The sequence below is a fragment of the Delphinapterus leucas genome, chromosome 13, assembly GCF_059928025.1.
Source record: "Delphinapterus leucas isolate spDelLeu-1000000601 "Yukka" chromosome 13, BTC_Dleu_Yukka2, whole genome shotgun sequence".
Lineage (NCBI taxonomy): Eukaryota > Metazoa > Chordata > Mammalia > Artiodactyla > Monodontidae > Delphinapterus > Delphinapterus leucas.
This window is the reverse complement of record NC_143141.1, coordinates 9,261,524-9,281,609: the sequence shown is the minus strand read 5'-3', so window position 1 is coordinate 9,281,609 and position 20,086 is coordinate 9,261,524. Positions and strand designations below refer to the sequence as shown.

Here is a 20,086-nt window from a genome sequence, read left to right as displayed (position 1 = left end):
TATGCTAAGTGAACTAAGCCAGTCACAAAAAGTTAAATCCTGCATGATTCCACTGATATAACGTATCTAAAGGAATCAAATTCACAAAAAACAGAAAGTCGAATAGTGGCTTCCAGGGCCTGGGTGGAAGAGAAAAATGGGGAGTTGCTGTTTAACGGGTAGAGAGTATCAGTTTTGCAAGATGAAGAAGTTCTGGAGACCCACTGCCCAACAATGTGAATATACTTGACATTACTGAACTATACACTTAAAAATGGTTAAGATGCAGGGAATTCCTGGCTGACCAGTAGTTAAGACTCCACGTTCCCAATGCACAGGGCACGGGTTCGATCCCCGGTTGGGGAACTAGGATCCCACATGCCACGCAGCCAAAAAAAAAGGTTAAGATGGTAAATTTTATGTGTTTTATTTTTTACCACAATTATATATAGAAATAAATAAAATGAGTCTGATGCTCTATCATGACAGACCATGTCAAGGATCTTCCTAGACCTTAGACATTTTTCAGACCTTTGCCCTAAGTGCTATATTCAACAAAATGAATCAAGAGTTATAGTTTTCTAAAAATCTTTCTAAAGCAATCACAAAGGAATGAAAGAAAAACTGATCTACTACGGATGATAATGACCGCCTAATCCAAAAACACCTTCATAAGAATGAACAAAAGCACCAGAGATGAACTTCTGGAGCTCCTAGACTTCTCACAGAAGTCTGAAAGAGATTTCACCACTGTCAAAAGCTGATGCCACTACAAGCCTTTGGATTATCTCCATTTCCTTTGAAGACAGGGCCAGTTTCTGAGACTATTCCACATGTCTACACTAACTTGTCGCACCAATCTAGAACTAAGAAGTACATGAATTCACAGAATGCAGTGTAATTTCAACCTAAGCAATATACCAGGTACCTAAATCATCAAGAGCTAAGAGTCGAGTCAGGGGCTTCTAATACCAAATACCTGCTCCATGGATCATCCATTCATGAATTTCCTTGGTTTCCTTTTAAGAATGTGCATGATCCAGATGGCCTGTGATCATTTTAATGGTTAAGAAGTTAATAGAAAGTGATATAGATGTTTACAGTTGTTAAAAAAAAAAATTCACCTCACTTGAATACTTAACACATTGGTTTTGCATGAACTGGCAGGACTGTTCTTTATCCAGCTGGTATACAAGAGAATCTACTACCTTAAGTACTCATTCAGGATTAAGCAGCTCGACTCGGGAGAGATGGCTTGCAAGGGAACCCTAGCTCAACTACCTACCAGCTCTGTCACCTTGGGAATATTACTTAATTTCTCTGTGCTTGCTTCATGATCTATAAATTGGGGCTTTATAAGGATGTGAAATATTAAAATCTAAAAGTAACAAAAGTGAGGGTTTAGATAAGTATACGTTACTCATTTTAGTTACAATAGAAAGCAACATGTAGGGAAGAAAAAAGTAGTGTTGCCCTATGTCTTACTGTAGCAGAATTGCTAACACCTGCACCCAAGTTCAGAGTTTTACCTGTACTGCGGACTCTCGATCCAGGTTTCAGATATGAGAAGGGGAGGATAAGGTCATTCTCGGCAGCCCTCTGTTTAAAACTGAATATGCCTCTTATGTATTAATACATACCGCAGATGTTGACAGAGGTTCTGCCCCACAGAAATTCCAGACTGGGTGAAGAGTGACACCCATAAAACAATTTAAGGAGCTAAACAAGGCAGTATATGATTAAGTGTCAAAATGAATAACAGCTGAGTAACAAAGACAATGCAAATTGAGAGAGGGGACTGCAGGACTTTAGAGAAGTGGAGAGAGTTGGGAAGTGAGGGCCTAGGGCAGTGCCCCAGGCAGGAGGCCGGAGGCAGTAGGAGAGCTGCCCAAGAAAGTTAACAGACACTGATGCCACTCGGTAAACGGTCAAAATCGAGACCAACGTGGCAGAGAGAATAATCATAGCATTAATAAAAACTGGGAAACCAGAGGTAGCGCCAGAGAATTCTGCTCTGTACATGTGCAGCGTGTGCTGGTGGCCAGATGTGCACGAGAAGGAAGACAGCCAACGGGCAGCTGCAGAGCAGTGACTGACAACAGGGCAGGATGATAACCAAGAAGTACGAAGTCACAGAAACGAAGGAAGAAAAGTTCCAAGAAGCAGCTATCAACAGTGCCTGATGCTGCTTACAGCAGATAAGGAAAAATTCAGCCAGAGAAAAAAGGCCTCTCAGTGTGACAAGGCCAATCAGAAAGCTCAAGCTCCATGCAGATGATGGAGAATTTCTAAAAGATCAAAAGCACCAACAATGATTTCATTTTCCCCCAAGAGTAGCTTTGCTTATTACTACTCTGGATGATAACAAATTAGATGATTTCACACCTACTCCCAAAAGCTGATTTTTTTGGCAGGTGTCTATGGGGATGGCTGCAAGCATTGCAAAGAGGAGCAAAACTGTCCTTAGCGAGAGAAAGACAACACACTTTTTCCAACTAGAGGATTCCAAGGATCCAGGCAGTAGCAAACAGCTTTTCGTAAAAGCAAGCAACGAAAGTTCTTTAGTGAAGCACTATGAATGAATATTCTACTTACTAGGCCCTAAATTAAAAAGTAATCACGCTACCCCCATGCAAGGATTAAAACATTTCAACTCTTAAGAAAATCACTCTTAAAAAACATTTTTACATTATGAAGTAATAATTTGATTAGAAGAAAGCAAATACCGCTCCTGATCAATTCTACCATCCTAAGACAAAAAACCTAATCAAATTAGGTTTTTTATCTCTTTTCTTCTGGCCTTTATTCCTAAGCACTTTGTCCATATGCTTTGGAGAGAGAACACTTTTGTACCCTCCTTCTGCACTTCTGTCACAAATACAGCTTTAATTTGTGCACGAAACTGAAGTATCTGGTAGACAAATTTAAAAGTCCTAAGAAAGACTGTCAAACTTCGCCCTGCCATAAATCGCCAATTAATGATAAAACATGTGACACAAATATAAATTGTCACAGACTAAAACAATCACATTCCTGAAAATTTATCCAACTTTATATTTACTAGATGCATAAAATGTAGCTCTTCATTCATAATAAATTAAAAGACAACCGTGCCCTCCAAAAACACATGTCACAACGAAACTATATTATACATGATATATGATGCTTTTTTTCAAAAGCTCTTATTTGCTTGTAATAATGAATGGGCTGATTTACAAATAAAAATACCACTAAAAGTTATACGTTTAAGATGTACACACGTATTTTCACTATATGTATTTTAATACATTTTCATTACACACACACACCCCTATTTTCATTCTTCTTAATATCTAGATCTTAGCTTCAAGAAAAATCTTGACACCAATCCAGAATAAGCAAGTTAGTTGTAGTAATTACAGTAACTTCCACCTCTGGCAACTCTTTCAGAGGTCCTTACAAACTGTAGAGCAGAGTCAAAACATCTTCAAAGGTCCCTTTTCTCTGGACTAGTGAAACACACCCCCATAGATCAGTGAAGACAAATGTTAAGATATAGGAGTGTTAAGACATACAGGATGTTAAGACAAAGAATGGTTCACGCTTCTGACTTAAAATTAACAACATCTAGTCCAAACATGAAAAACTGCATTAGGTAGTCTAGCTATTTCTGCTGCTTTCCTTCTGAAGACAATGAGTTTTATTTTGTTTTGAAGATTTTTTAGTGAGATTCTGCTGCAATAGAAATATACTAAAACACAAAATGCCCAGAGAAACATCATTAAAATTGCAGGTAAGCCTTAACTTTGAAAAATTATGCTGGTTTATACTGCCAAAATAAACACAAAAAGTCCTCAGGATGTAAATGGACAAAGTGAACTCAGCTACCTTCAGAAATCTGCCCAGATTTTCTGGAAAAAAAAAACCCAACAGCATCCTTTGCGGGGTGAATGGTGCCAAATTTGCAGTATCACATTCATGTAAGAAAATCAATCTCACTACTACTCAAACAAAAACTACCAGAATCTGATCAGCAAGGAGGCTGAAAGCACTGGCCATTTTTGGAGCTACCTTCATGGAATATTTGATTAGAGCCAGATCCATTTATGATGGACAGAGTCCTTGTGTTCTATATTAGTAATAATTACCATCAATACCTTGAATAGCTAATTTCTCCATCCAAATTGTTCATCCAGACAAAACATGGGCCACAAAAGGTGTCTGATTCTGCCAGGACCTCTGGCTGATTCGACCACATCTTTTCATCCTTGTACACCCTGGCACGTATTCTCCTCCCTTAACCCTTACATTTACGGGTATTAGAAGAGGTGTATTAAAACTTATAAACCATACAAAAGGGAAACTGGCAAATATAACCTAGGCTGACATTTCTCAAACAAGGGATTTGTTTACTTAAGTATACACTGAGAATTAGCACATAAAATGGCTCTTGGAAAAATAAGCAGCAGGATGACAATACAAACTTAATGTTTTACTAGACTCAATCATTTTACTTCCCTGTGCTAATGACCCATGAGTATAATCACTCACTCAAACAAATGTTAAATGCCTACTGTGTGCCTGGCACTGTGCAAGGTAAGCAAAGGCAGAGAAAAAGCGGGACACAATACCTGCCAAGGACTACCTTACACTCAAGGGGACATTAACTTATTGTACTATTTCAGACTTACTGGACACCAACTACATGCCAGGCTGTGCTGGGCACCATGGCCACACAAGAACCAGCTGCAGATCTGTAACCAAAGATGAACTATGACAACCCCAGGCCTGACTAGTCCTAAAGCAGCAATAGTTTATTCAGGAAATAATCTTGCCTCTGTCAATTAATCCTTTCTACAGATGGCAATTCTCTGAATAACTTTCACCTAGGTTAACCCAGACTAAGGTTGCTTAGAGTTAAGTGAGAGAATGTACTGTTCTGAGCAAAAAAATAAACAGTAAACTGAAACACACTGTACTTTAACATTAATTTGGTTTGCTCTGCTGTTGCCCTCAGTAACAATAAAAAGCAAGTGACTTTAGTTGTAAAGTAGAACATCAACCTTAAAGTCATTGCGGCAAGAAATTATTTTCTTTGCAGTGGCAGTTTAGTGTGAAACAGAAGCTAAACTAACAAGTTTTGCTTAGCTTTTTAAAAACCATTCACTTTTAGTGATTTCTTCATGAAGGCTCTGTGGTCACTCATTTCCCCAGGCTCAAAAAAACACGTAGTAATGACAAAATTACAGATCTGGTCTTCTAGGTTACAAAATGATTTTTTAACCCTGTAGAAGTACCGGTGTTACAGTCGTACAATACTAACGAGAGTTTTAAAACTAGGGGTCAGCCCTTAACTGTAAATTATAAAGGTTTGCAAACTAGAAACTTGACATTGGTTTTTAAAGTCTTTCACATTAAAGACAATGACACCCAATTAAGTATCTTAAAACATGTAAAAAATATAAACAGACTTTCAATAGCTCAATAGAGAGCTAAGCAGAATTGTACTATGGAGAGAGAGAATTGTTAGCTAAACAATCATCAATATTGCAAAGCGATACTGAAAAGGGAAGCTGAAAAAACAAGATTCCTCCTCCCAAAATGTTTGAACAAATGCAAAGTAAAATTCGGTAAGCTGTCTTGAAGCCTTTCCACCAGTCTCGCTATTCTTACATTTTAAAGTGAGCTCTGTTCGCACGCCGCTATTAAAACCGCAACCAAAAAAAAAAGTGTCCTCAAATTTGCCTATTAACAGCAATCAAGTCTAAAAATATGCCCCTCCTACCTAGTGAGCCAAGTGGCAACAATATATGAGAACTCAGGAAGTTTTGAAACGGCAGTGACAGGAGACAACAGGGAAGACGAGGGGAAGGAATCACGGAGAACAAGAGCAACTCCGTGCGGCCAACGCCGCGAGTTGGCATCCGAACCGCAAGTTCCCGGCTCGGGACGGGACTCGACCAAGCAACTTCGCGCCGGACCGAGCCCCGCGCTCGGCCGCCCTCCGAGCCCAGAGCCGCGGCCCTTCCTCCCCGGCCGCAGCCCGGCAGCGGCCTCCGCGAGGGCGCGGTGACAGCCGCGGGGCCGGGCCCGGGAGATGCCGGCCGGCTGACACCCACCTTCCTTCTCGGCCCGCGCCGCGGCCACGACGAGAGTCATCACCAGGTGCAGCGCTCCCAGGAAGCCGGCGGCCGCGCTCCGCGGGCCCCCGCCGCGGCTGGCCGCGGGCTCCAGACCGGCCCCGGGGGACGTGGAGGCGGCGGCGGCTCCTGGTGCTCCTCCTCCGGCCCGCTTCCCCATCCCTGCCGGCCGCGGGCCGCCGCGCTCGAGATCCGGCGCGGTCCTTCTCGGCTAGGCGGCGGCGGCGCGGAAGCCGTGGTCCGGGCTCTGGCCGCGGCGCCGGGGGCGAGAGCGGTTCTGGGCCCAGGGCTCGGACTCCGGGCGTGGGTCTGGGTCCGTGCGTGCGTGTGAGCAAGAGTGTCAGTCACGGCCTCGGCCTCTGCATCGCTTACGGAGAGTCGAAGCGGAGAGGCCGCGGGTCAAGTACAGCGGTCGGCCATACTGGAAACGGGCACGGGCCGCGGGCTTTGGGCGCTGGCCTGCGAGGGGCGGGGCGCGGCCCTGGGCACCGCCCCCGCCGTGTCGTCACCTGGGCGGCCCGCCTGGCAGTCTGCCCGCCCCGGGGTCCGTGGGTCGGAACTCGTCTTCCTGCCCTCGGAGGCCCACGGCTTCAGTGGCCAGGCGGGACGAGGGCAGCACACCCCCAACCCGTCACCCTTGGCCCCCAGGGGAGGAGGAGGAGGGAGGCAGGCCAGGGCCCAGCCGCCAGGACTTATGATGGCGGTTCAGGCTTCGCGGAGGCAGTGACGGCGATCACGTGCGGACCGGGAGGCCTGGCCGCGCAGCCGCCCTGGTACGGGGGCGGGGCCGGGGCCGGGGAGGGGCTGCGGGGCGCTGGGGCAGGCTGGGACGCTGCTGTGAGCAGGGGACAAACCCCTGCATCCCTGGTACTGCAATGCGAGAGCCTTCCAGAGGACTGAGTGCACATCCATACCTCGAGGCCCAGCACGGAAAATGCATTCCAGTGACTCCTCCTGGCCGCACCTCCGCCTCTCAGCCGCTTCGAGAATACCCATGGCCTGATTGAGTTCCTGGTGGCGCTGCCTTGGGGACGCGGACCTGCTCTGTTCATCTTTGTATCCTTCAAGACACAGCACCCAGGAACGCTTAATGGACTCCTCCTGCCCTTGGATTGTGCCCACTTTGCAGCGAGAAAGCCCTTTGGGATGTGTGTTTGTGTGTGTGTGTATAAAACAGCAGTGTCTCTGGAGGCAGAGGGCAGACTGTTCTCCAGAACAGCGTCCAGTGTTCATGCTGGCTTTCTCCGTCTTGGAATAATTCTTAAGACATTTTATTCACATATTTCCTTCAAGGCTCAACACAAATGCCGTCTCTTTTAGTCCCCTTCGGGAAGCCACCTCATACCTCTTAGATGCCCTTTTCAGCTTAGGTCAAGGTTCTTCGTGGGCGTGGCTGTTCGCTACAAACTCCCTCTTTAATCAATTAGTAACTTCCCCTAATTCCTAATTTAGTAACTATCTTAGTAACTTCCCCTAACTACAGAGCCGTTTGCTTATGCTTAGCAGGATTTGTTGAGTGAATCCTTGTATGTAGGCCAAGTCCACCCCTCATACGTCTTGGAACAAACTACGTGGGAAAATAAAATTTCAGGAAGACTTAAAAAAGAAGCTCAAAGTGCTACCCTATGCAGTAGTCTTCTTTGTCAAGCAAGCACTTTGCATTTTAATAGCCTTGCCCTGATTTTTGAAAAGCACTTTTACTTTTCTGAATATTAGAATCAGAATTTAATCGAATTTTGTTCTTGGTATAATTAAATAGGAATAATTACTATTATCTCTAAGTTGGCTTTTCCATGTTTGTATCCGGAAGGCTTTTAACTCACCGAAGAAATCAAGCCCAAGGATAAGTAACTGAGTGCCTTAGCTGGGTCAAAACTTACCTTCAAGGTGCGGCACAAGGACTCAGCAGCCCTTCACCAACTACCAGGTTCAGGGCAGACAAGTCTCTTCAACCATGAAACGCTCAGGTTCTCTTACACAGGAATCGACCACATCCTCTCATTAGCCTGAGGCTCAAGAGCCCCATGGGAACTAAGCATATGGCTATAATTGGAGCCTAGACATATACAGACCTGTTTGATCAGAGGCTGATTTCCCATGAAGCTAATGAAGCTGAAGCTTTAGGGCCCCTCTCTTGCACAAGCTTCTTTCAAGGCCCTGCATCTAATTGTGTGTTTATAAGCTTGTATTCTTGTTCTTTAAGTCCCCCATCCCCAATAGCTGTGTAAGCATTTAGGGCCCACCATACCTGAACCCCCCCTGTGCCTGATGGATGTTGGGAGTCACAGGGGTGATGATGGTAGTTTGTTCCCAGGAAAGGGCAACGAGACTGCTGGGAGAATAATAATAAAAGAAGAACTTACTGGACAGCTTGGTAAACTGTGTTGGAGAGCACCTGGAGTTGAGCCGCCATCACCCCATCATCCCCTCTCCCCCAACAGCCGTGTGCCTTGGGAAGGAGAGAACTACGTTAAAACTGGAGGAACTGGGAATTCCCTGGCAGTCCAGTGGTTAAGACTCCAGGCTTCCACTGCTGGGGCCCGGGTTCGATCCCTGGTCGGGGAACTAAGATTTCGCGTGCTGCACGGTGCGGCCAAAAAAAAAGAAAAAAAAAAAGGCGAAGGAATTATCACCAAGGACCCTTCTGAAGTTCCAATTAGCAGCAGACACCCCTCTAATCCCCTTTGGGGAATTAGGGAGACCTGGGCATTTGGCAGGCTATTTCACTGGCAGAATCAGTGAAAAGCGGCTAAACCTGTGGTTCTCACAGTGTCCTCCCCAGACCAGCGGCACCAGCATCATCACCTGGGAACTTATCAGACATGCACATTAGCAGACCACATCCCGGACATGTGGAATCAGAAACTCTGGGTTGAGGTCCTGAGTCTGTCTTTTAACAAGCCACTGGGTGATTCTGATACATGCTCAAGTTTAAAGACTATTGCACTAAGTTGCAACATGCCAGGAACTACAAACAGTTGGGACTCCTCACCTTCTAGTCAACTTTGTTCTCTACCCAGATTAGTAACTATCGGAAGCAGAGTTAAAAGGGACTCAGGTGAACTTGGGCTGAAATCCCAGCCCTGCCTTTATTAGCTACATGATGCTAGGCAAACTACTCAACTATTCTGGCCTCAGTTTCCTTATCTGTAAAATGGCATCTAATAAATTGGGGGAAATTAAAACACCATATGAGGCACAGTGAACGTTCCAATGATCATTGATTTATACTCCCACTTCATTCCACAAAATATTTGAGGAGGCTTACAAGAATACTTTCATTGTAATAAAAATATATATGAATTAAAATTTGGGACCTGGAGGGGAAAATACTGTTGGAGTCCCCAGGGCTCCATCTCACTGGCTCACTGGTTGACGGCACATGGGATCCTGGTATTTGACACCATCTATACTCTTTTTCAAGTCCCAACTTTACGTCACCAGCCAGACCTCACTGTCCCTGTTGCTGCATCTATTTGACATCTGAAACTCACACGAACTCCTTATCTGTTCCCCAAACCGCTTCCACCCACAGCTTTTCCTGTCTCCAGGGCAACTCCAACCACCAGTTGCTGCTTCTCATCACCTCCATGGTATACTCTGGGATGAGCCCCGTCATCTTCTACCTGGATCTCTGCAAGAGCTTCCTAACAGGTTTCTCTGTGCCCGACTGTAAAAGGAAAATTTTCCACTTACAGCCTTTGCCTAGGAGATATCAAAATGGGATGCTATGTTATACCGCAACTGGTTCAAACCAACTGAAACTGATAAAGGACTGTGAACTTTGAGTGACCCCTAGGCCAGACCCTTATTAGACCTAACTGAAGACTTGTTTCTGCCCATGGAACAAAGTTCCCTGTTTGATCCAGCACTGTTCTTTCCTATGAGGGTGCTGGCTTTCAATCTTAGATTAGCCTCACCCCCATGAACCCCCTTTCCTCTTTCTAGCACTTAAAAAACCCTGACTTTTCCCAATTCATGAATTAGTAAACTTTTTCACTGATGTGTTTCCTTGCCTGACAAGTATATAAACTCAGCTTTGATTTTATTTTTTTAAGTTCTGGTGGTATTTGCTTTCTTTTTTGACATAAATTTGCATGTTTATAGTCTATTGTCCACAGAGCGGCAGAATGACCATTTAAAGCGTAAGATACCTCCGTGCCTCCTGCAGTGGCTCCCACCTCGGGGTAAAAACCAAAGCTCTTCTGCTGGCCCACGTGGCTCTACACAATCTGGCCCCCCATGAACTTTGACTTCCATTTCTACTGCACTCCCCTGGGGTCAGTTAATTTCAGCTGAACTCGCCTCCATTGTGTTCCTCAAACATACCAGGGATGCTTCTTCTCCAGGGCCTCTGTCCCAGCTCTTCCCTCTGTCTGAAGTGCTTTCTCCTCCCCCAGTTCCCTGCTTGGCTCACTTTCTCACCTCCTTCCAGTCTTAGCTCTGTCATCACCTTCTTAGTGAAGCGTACTCTGATCACCATTGTTAATAACTGCAGTTTAATAATATATCCAACCCCAAGTCCCAATCCTCCTGACCCTGTGCTTTTTTTCTTTTTCCATAAAATTTATCACTTTCTATAATACTATTTAATTTACTTATTCATTATGTGTTGTCTTGATCTGTCTTTCACCTCCATCTGTTTTGTTCACTGATGTATCCCAAGCTTCTGGAATATATTAGGCTCTCAGTAACACTTATGGAATGACTGATGTATGGATGAATGAATGAATAATACCAAAAGATAAAGATCGGTAAGACATAGTCCTTTCCCTCGAGGGAACTTAAAGTCTTAGTGGATAAGATAGATAGGTACAAAATGTCATAGGAGGGAGAGAACCAAAGGAGAAATGAGGAGGAGAATTAAATGAAGGCAACTCTGGGTTCCACCAATGTCTTTATTTATCCAGCCTTTGCAACTTCTACTGTTTTTTCTTTGTTTTCAGTTCTCTTTCATCTAGTTCGGAGTATGAATAAAGCCCACAGCAATAAGGGAATAAGAAGAAATGTAGCATACTGACAATCTTCTTTAATGTACAGAGTAACCTGCTCATTCTGTCTGCTGCGTGCCTTATTCCTTGGTAGGTTTTCCATAGCATTGTTCTTCAAAAGAAAAAAAAGCAATTCATGAAGCCCCAGGTTTAAGTCTGTTCAATTATTAGGTAAATTGCTGTAGCCTAGGGTAAGGCAAATAAACCCCAGACGGGTTCATGCTGCGGGATGAGGATAGTAGCTTGGGAGACGGTGGGTTGAGCCCACTATTTATGTGGATTTCATCCTATTGGAAGCGTTTTACTTGGATATTCCAAGAAAACTAGATGCCTTTGCAATTTCCAAATTTACTTGAACCAGGGCCTCATCGATGACTGTAACTGCGACCACATTTACACCTCTACTAATAAGCATTTTGCATTAAATGCTAGAATTAACTATGATTTTGTTCAACATTTTCCTTCCAAGCTGACTGACACATTTTACAAGCCTATATTAGTCTTTCTAGCATTCTCAAAAAACATTTCCATGGCAAACAGCCTAGTTTGAAATAAACCAAAATTTCAGCCTGCCGTTTCAAAGTCTCAACAGACTCCAGTACCTAACTGTTTCTCTTCTAGAATTATTGTTAATCCTATAACTTTTTGAGCTATTTCATGTGGTTTGGTGGTCTTTCCATTCAAAGGAGGAAAATAATATTCTTGAGGACAGAGGGTACCTCCAGTATTTTCCCTGTTCCTCTCACCTCCTGTACCATTGTCCTCTCTCATACTCAATAAGAACTTTGATATGGAATTTTAGGCTGCCCTGACTTCCTGAACTTTCCTAAACACCATTATTAAAGAAACCTATTTCAGTAATCATTCACCTGTACTTAAGATATCATGGTCGGATGTTAATTAGCAGCCTTGGAAAGCCACTGGGAGGCGGTGGGGGTGGGGGGGAATGACATTGAACAATGTATTGACAGACTGGTGTTCCTACCTCTCCCTATTATTTAACCTAACAGTAAAGATTTCAGGAATGTTCAGTTAAGATGAGGACCAATATATTTAAGGTGCTCAGATGGAGACCAGAAATGATGAAAAACAAAATTAAAACATTAATGTATGACAGTAAAATAAAAACATTAGCTGAGATGAAGATGCAGGAGAGACACAATTCTCTCTGCCAAGTCTGGTGTGAGTTCCCTAAATGGGGAACCAAGAATTGGCCATTATGTGTGGAGCTGGTAATGGCGGTCCGGGAGCAGATATCATAGCTGTAACACACACACACAGACACACACACACGCACACACGCCTAAGCAGTGTTTTCCATAAAGTGAATTCTCCCTTCTCTAAACATCATTACTTTAATTTCCAATATTTTAACCACAAATTAAATTTGGTGTTGTAAGTCTGGTATTGTAAAACCATACAACGTGGCTGGCAAAATGTCTTTATGACCATGAATTAACAAGTCTTTGAATTATTCTGAAAAGAAAAGTGTCAGCAAAGAAATAGTCTGTGTCAGAGAAAGACAAATACCATATGATATCACTTATATGTGGAATCTAAAAAAAAAATGATACAAAAGAACTTATATACAAAACAGAAATAGACTTACAGACATAGAAAACAAACTTATGGTTACCAAAGGAGAAGGGGGGAAGGGATAAATTAGGAGTTTGGAATTAACATATACACACTACTATACATAAAATAGATAACCAACAAGGACCTACTGAATAGCACAGGGAACTATACTCAATATTTTGTAATAACCTATAAGGGAAAAGAATCTGAAAAAGTAGATATATATATATGTATAACTGAATCACTTTGCTATACACCTGAAACTAACACAACATTGTAAATCAACTATATTTCAATAAAAAAAGAAAAGAATTTACAAAAAAAAGAAAGGAAGGAAGGAAGGAAGAAAGAAAGAAAGAAAGAAGGAAGGAAGGAAAGAAGGAAAGGAAAGAAAGAAAGAAAGAAAAAGAAAAAAGGAAAGAAAGTCTGCACAAGCTCTCAGGGGGAATATTTGTGTTTCAGAGTCTACATTACGGTTAGCATCTGAATTCTATCATAAAGGTTTGATGCTTTGAATCCCTTTGACAGTACACAGGCCAGGGAATATTAATAGAAGAGTCCTTGATCTTCATAAAGTATGTGCTCTGTCACACGATGGAAAATATGATTGCAAATAAAAGAATGCTTCTTTTTGTTGGAGAAAATATTATTCTCTTTTTGACAATGTGATTTTACTAGTTGTGAATAGCCTTACACCAAAAATCCACAGGATTTTAGAACAAGAAATGGACCTTAAACCTTTAGTTGAGGATGGCTTTGGAAGTACCCCCTCCACGTGCAGCTATTGTTGGGCAATTATGCAGCCTCTCTAAATATGTTTCCAGTTTTGTGTTTTTAAAAATGGTACAAAAAATTAACTACTGAAAGCTAGTTGTAAGGATTAAATTAATTAAGTTCCACGGAACTATCTAGCCTGTGTAAGGTGCCCAGTAGTGTCACTTTTGTAATAATGATTATCATTACAGAACAGGAAACTGAGGCCCAGAAATGAAGGGAGCTGTCCAAGGTAACAGAAGGGCAGAGACATGACGCTGCAGGCCAGGGTTTCATCTTTTGTTTCAACTTCAGGTCCATTTAATATTTTATACATCTAAGGTGTTTTATTTGTCAGGGTGCTCTTTTAATTATTGTATTCCTCTTATAATAATGTCAAAGCCCGAAGAATTAAGATTCCACTGCTCTACCTAAAGGACAGCACAGATCAATTCAGTAAAATCCTAAGAGGTGAATCCAATGATCCCTCAAGAGGGTTCTCACTAAAAGGTTATTAGCCATAGCTTGACCTTCCCTGAAATCACCTGCTCAAGCCTAAACACTTTGCATGAGTCAAGGTAGGCCAGGTTATGCCTCGATAACATACAACCTCAAACTCTCAGTGACTTCAAGCAACAAATTTGTTTCTCTCATCTGCTACCTGTTCCTCCAGGACCCCAGGTGATGGAGTAACCTGAGTCACTCACTATAGCACAGTGAAAAGAATGCTTCAGAGGGGCTCGTAATGGAAATTAAATTATCTGATGAGAGCTGACATTTCATCACTTCCACTCACAACTTTCGGTAAGAACAAGTCATGTGGCCACACCTCACTTTAAGGGACTGAGGAACTGTAATCTCTCCTGTGGCTGCAAGGAGAGAGGGTGAGACAATTTAATAGCCCTAATGACAACTTCAGGCTTTAATCATTTTTTCTTTCCTTCTTGGAAAATAAGAAGCAGCAGCCTGAAAAAAGATGATGGAAACTGGTTTCAGTTTCTCATGATTTATCACATTGTAAAGAACAACTTAAACTTTTTATCATTTATTGTTTTGTTTCATGGTTTAATATATTTTATTGCGAATATTATCACCAATGAATGCTTTTAAAAGCAGTTGGGGGGGATCCTAATTTTAATTTTTAGAGTTTGTACATTAAAAAGGCAATAACAGGGACTATTGGAATACTGGCTGGATTTTTGAAAAAGAATTTTTAATTATCTTAGATGTGATAATGGTTATTGATTTTTTAAAATGAGAATTTATCTTTTAGACATACATCCTGAAATATTTATGAATGAAATTATATGATGGAATTTGCTTCAAAGTAATCTACAGGGTAAATGGCTGCAGTGGGTAGGGTTATAGAGGAAAGATTAGTCATGAATTGATCAGTTGCAGCTGGGTGATTGGTGCAGGGCTTCATTATGCCAGTCTCTCTACTTTTAGGTATGCTTGGAATTTTCTGTTTTTTAAAAAAAGCAACAATAGGCTTTCAGCTGCTTCAGCCCCAGATCTAGTTTCTCTACATATGGCTAAGAAGGCATCCTAGACCATCACTTGTGCCAGTGGGGCCTGACCAGAGAGATCAAGTCATCAAGCCCTGGGTCGTATTTCATCCAAAGGATTCTTGCACTTGCCAAATATCTGAAACAACCAAACTTAGCCCAGGGTAGCAGCAGATAATGCCCATGCCTTGAAACATCTGGTGGGACCACAGAACCACTTCCTCCTGCCTGCTGAGGAGGCCAAGTGCTCAGAGCCTCCTGAGGCCACAGTTGCTGGCACAGTCCAGCACCTAAGACTTGAGTCCAACCCTGAGCCAAACTCCTCTTCTTAGGTTACTCTGTGACCCTGGCAGGACACCAAAGTTCCTTTGGTCATTAACAGGGTGCACAGAGACCTGTGATCTCTTTGAGGTGTACAGAAAGGTGTGGGGCCTGAGCCTGGGCCACACAAAGACCCAGGGTAGGACACAAGGGCTACTATGAATGTTCCTCTGCCCCCTAAGACCCTTGGTCTTCAGGTCAGATCTTCTCCCCTGAGCCAGTCCACTCTCGATTTCAGCCACTGCCAACGTATTCTGACGGAAGCACTACTTGTGAGCATCACCAGGGTGATACCTGGCATATAACCCATCCTTCCTCTATGAGCACTGCTCCCTTGCCCACAGGGGTGGACCTCTGGTCTTGGGTTTTATCCTCCATGATCTTGTTTCCCTGCCATAGTTGACTGGCTATGAACTCCTATCCCAGGGGCTGGTCCAATCAGATTCTCTTGAAATTTATGACAAAGAAATATGGACATGGAGGATGAATTCTGAGTTATGTAAATGACAGAGCTTACATAGGACCATTGACAAACTCCTGCTGCAGAGTCCTCATAGCTGCCTTGAGCCTCACTCTCCTGAGGACTGGTTGCTTAGCATTTCCACATGCCATGAGACAATCCATTACCACCAAATATGTATATATTTACACATATATGTATACGTATGTACATGTATTTTTTTACGTATGTCTCCATAGGTATATATATTGAGATCTCTTTCTGTTTTGAGTGCCTTGAAGAGTGTGTGGGATGCCTCCAGGATGACCTCCAATGATCTCCACATTCTGTTATTCACAGCTTTCTCTACCCCCCACCCCTGAGTATGGGCTGAGTCTAACATCACTTCTAATAAACAGAATGTGGCAAAAGTGATATGACTTTACTTAAAGATTAGGTTACAAAAGTCTCTCTCTGTCTCCTCAGGGGGACGAAAGCTGCCATGTTATGAACAGCTCTGTGGATAGGCCCCCTAGTCAAGGCTGTAGCCCAGAGCCAGAAAAGACCTGAGGCAGCCAACAGCCACATGAGTGAGCTTGGACGATAACTGGGAGCCTTGAGATGACTGTGAATACAGGCCAGGCTGACCCTTCGATGCCAGACTTGTCAGAGACCTGAGCCAGAAGCATCCAGATGAGCCATACCCAGATTCCTGATAACAAACGCATGTTGTTTTGAGCAGCTAAGTTGGGGCTAATTTGTTACACAGCAATAGATACCTGATACAAGGGGTTGTGAATATTAAAAAGAAAAAGAAAATCTTAAAAACTGATGAAAATGAAAGGAGAACTAGACTAATCCAAAATTACCAAGCTGATTTTCATATTCCTCTATCAGTATTTAAATAGAAAAAGTAGACAGAAATCATAAGAACAGAGATTTACACAACACTTTCCACCAACTTGACCTAATCAATGTTTCTGGAACACTCCACCTAAGAAGAACAGAACACACAGTCTTTCCAAGTGCTTATGAGTTTATCAAGATACACCATCTCCTGGGCCATAAAACAGTCCTCGATAAGTTCATCAGGACTGAAATCATACAGAGTATGTTCTTTCACCACCATGGAATTAAAATAAAAATCAATAATAGAAAGATATCAGGAATATGAAAACCCCAACATGTTTGGAAATTAAACACTTTAATTAATGCATGCGTCAAATTGGAAATCTTAGAATGTACTTCTAACTAAAGGATAATGAAAACCCAACATATCAAAATCTGTGGTATGAAGTTTATGTATCACTTAGAAGGAGGATAACTTTAAATGCTTACACTAGAAAAGAAGAAAAGTTTCAAATCAATGATGTAGGCTTCTGCCTTAAGAAGCTATAAAAACAGAAAATCAAGCTCATAAAAATAGAAAGAAGTAAATAATAAAGATAGGAATGAAAATTAATGAAATAGAAAGCAGGCAAACAATAGAGAAAAATCAATCTCAAAATTGGTTGTTTGAAAAGATCATTCTTTAGATTCCACATATCAGTGATATACGATATTTGTCCTTCTCTGTCTGACTTACTTCACTTAGTATGACAATCTGTAGGTCCATCCAGTATAGCACAGGGAACTCTACTCAATACTCTGTAATGGCCTATATGGGAAAAGAATCTAAAAGAGAGTGGCTATATGTATAACTGATTCGCTTTGCTGTACAACAGAAAGTAACACAACATTGTAAATCAACTAGACTCCAATAAAAATTTTTAAAAAAGAAGAAAAGTCATTCTCCTGGCTCCCTACTTTCCTCGCTTTCATCTTGGATTCTCATCTTGACTCTCAGACGTGATTCTCAGCTCTGACTGCATGATGAAGACTCCAGCTTCTATTCCCTGCATCCACTCTAGTCAGTTTATTAAGAGGTATTAGAAAGATCACAGTGTCCTTAGTAGAGCTAAAGGGACATATTGGGCTGAGCTTTTATGGGCATTGTCCACAATCTGTTCACAGAACCAACCTGGTCAGGAAGGTCCACCCCCAGAACCTGCCTCTGCCTCTGCCCAGCACACAGGCAGTGTGGGTGCCCTAGGTCCTGCCCCTTTCCTCTTGGAGTTGGCTTCCAAGCGGTGTCTCACAAGTCAAACACCTGTACTCCAGTGGAAAGGGAGGCTGGAAAAGTTAAGATCTGGCTTCTACGGTTGAAGGTAAATTCACAATCTGGGAAATCATCAAAATATGGAGAGGATGTTTACAGGATTTTGGATAGACTCCCGCCTGCCATTTCTTCTCCTCTGAGTATGTTCTCTTGTATAACTAGCTCCACCATTCCTCCGTCATTCCCACAAAGCAGGGGAACGCTGCTTTTCTGACATTTCCTCCCACGCATGGCATGCTTGCCCAGGGTATCCTTCATGCATTAATTCAATATCTGTTCATTGAGTCCCTACGACATGCCAGGTACTGTGACAGCCAATCAGCAGTCTTTGACCTTGCAGACCCTACCAGGGTTCATTAGGACACTTCCACTGAAGGTAAAATAAACGGACTCAGGCCAGATTAGCCAGAAAGGCAGACATTATTACAAGAAAAACGGAGCGTCTCATAGACCCCCGAGTTGGAGCTATGGCTGGGTTTCAGAAAGGGAGATGGAAGAGGAATGCCTCGGAGGACCTTTTCCCTCTATGTGCGTCTCGTGTGCTTCACTCCTACCCTTGAAGATGTGTGTTCTGTTATGCCCCATGGCATAAAACATGTTGGGCTGCAGTGTCTGTTCAAAACACAGAACAGACAGAACTAGAATTTCAGACTGTCAATTCTCAGGAAGGAGAAGCAGGACCCATTAGATGTGTTAGGGGTGGATGGGAAGGGTGGGGGAGTATTTCGGGATAGTCAAGGCTACCAGTGGCTCTTCCACTCCTGGTAAGAGGGGCAGTGAGAGGATCACCGTGAGCTGAGTTGGTACCTTAAATATTGTACTAATTTCCTGGGCTGCACAGGTAGGAATCTGATAGTGTTTGGACGTATTGCTGGAGGCTACAAAACAAGTGACATTCACCCGGATCTGGGTTCTGCATAACTTAACAGAAAAATCTAGAATCAAATATGAACGCTAAAAAGCAGCAAGTTAACTTAGCTGCACCTCACATCTTTGCACAACTTGTCCTTTCCTGTGCTCTGAGACACCACTGCACCCGTCAAAGCTATTGTCATTGTCACCTGGCACCTGACTCCTGGGAGATGGGTCATGCAGCAGCCAAAGGCTCGATGAAAATGTTTCTCATTGATTAAAAAAATAATAATAATGATATATCTTGGGCTGGGAAATCCATAATTTTTTAAACTTACAATTAAAATATTCTTTATATTTTTTCTCGACTAGTCCATTCCTACCACAGAAAGAGGGAAGGGTCAGGCAGAGAAGGTGAAGGAGAAACAGGCTTTCCAGAGCCTCGCTGGCTGGGGTCTTGCACGGGTGGGATGGTCCCTGGGTCACCGCACTTTGGGGCAGAGAGAGGATTCTTGCCCCCGCTCAGCTCTGGCCCTGAGTTCTGAGGTCAGGTTCGCCCTTTTCCTACTCTCCAGTTCCCCAGGGCTCTGAGCTCTGACGTGTCCTGGGGAATTTCCTCTCCAGCTTCTCAGGCCCGGGTTTGCAGTTTCCAGACACAGTCTTGCAGACCACCCCCACCCCCCTCCCGTGGTCCCTGCAGAGCCAGCCCACCACTATCCAGACAGCAGCCAGGTCATCATCCTGGGATAAACCAATCTGTTCTTCAAATGCAAGTTTTCAAAAATCCGTTTTTCCACAATTAAGCATAACATTTTGTGTAGATTATTAAAAACAAATAAATGTGAAAAAAATTAATTGTGATGCAGTATCCTCCAGTGCCTATTTTGTAAATTTCAGATAAATCAAAACAACAAAGGTGAACAAAAGGGAATTATTCCTATGGGTTTGGAGCGAAGCTCTTGGGACGCAGAGCAAAGATACTTCTTTCTTCCTAAAGCTTCCAAGTGCACAGTGCATGCAAGTAGTATGCGGGGGAGTTCAAGCTGTGTTGCCGGACACTGAGAATCATTTTAAAGCTTTTTTGCCTCTTGATTACTTTTCTAGCTATAGAAGTTTGTATTTTAATGGGAAATTGTGGAAGGAATACAATATTTTAGAGTCTGTTTTTTTTTCCCCCCTACATTGAATTGGGATGTTTTATGTGGATTATGTCATGAGAAAGTAAGGACTTAATTAAAATAATAAATGTATTGTAAAACTATTTTAAATTAGATTTATTCTTCTTGTCCATTAAGGAGATAAACAGAACATCTCGGAATAACAGAAATTTAAAAAGATTATATTGTTGGGCTTCCCTGGTGGCGCAGGGGTTGAGAGTCCGCCTGCTG

The 20,086-nt window shown here is 42.8% G+C and overlaps 1 protein-coding gene across 10 annotated transcripts in view; it reads right to left on the bottom strand.

Annotated features, from left to right (window-relative positions):
* TMEM131 (transmembrane protein 131) overlaps nt 1–20,086 on the bottom strand; it is a 221,942-nt gene that overhangs the window by 187,026 nt on the left and 14,830 nt on the right. For 7 of the 10 annotated variants that reach the window (XM_022599216.3, XM_022599217.3, XM_089922706.1 and 4 more), the window contains exon 1: nt 6,078–6,738. The exons of 1 other annotated variant lie outside the window; for it this stretch is intronic. In XM_022599216.3, the coding sequence (XP_022454924.1) occupies nt 6,078–6,258 (181 nt within the window). In that variant the 5' untranslated portion in view covers nt 6,259–6,738. Of the gene's footprint in view, nt 1–6,077; nt 6,740–20,086 lie in introns of those variants that run through there. 2 more of the 10 variants (XM_089922712.1, XM_089922710.1) reach the window with 1 other exon arrangement.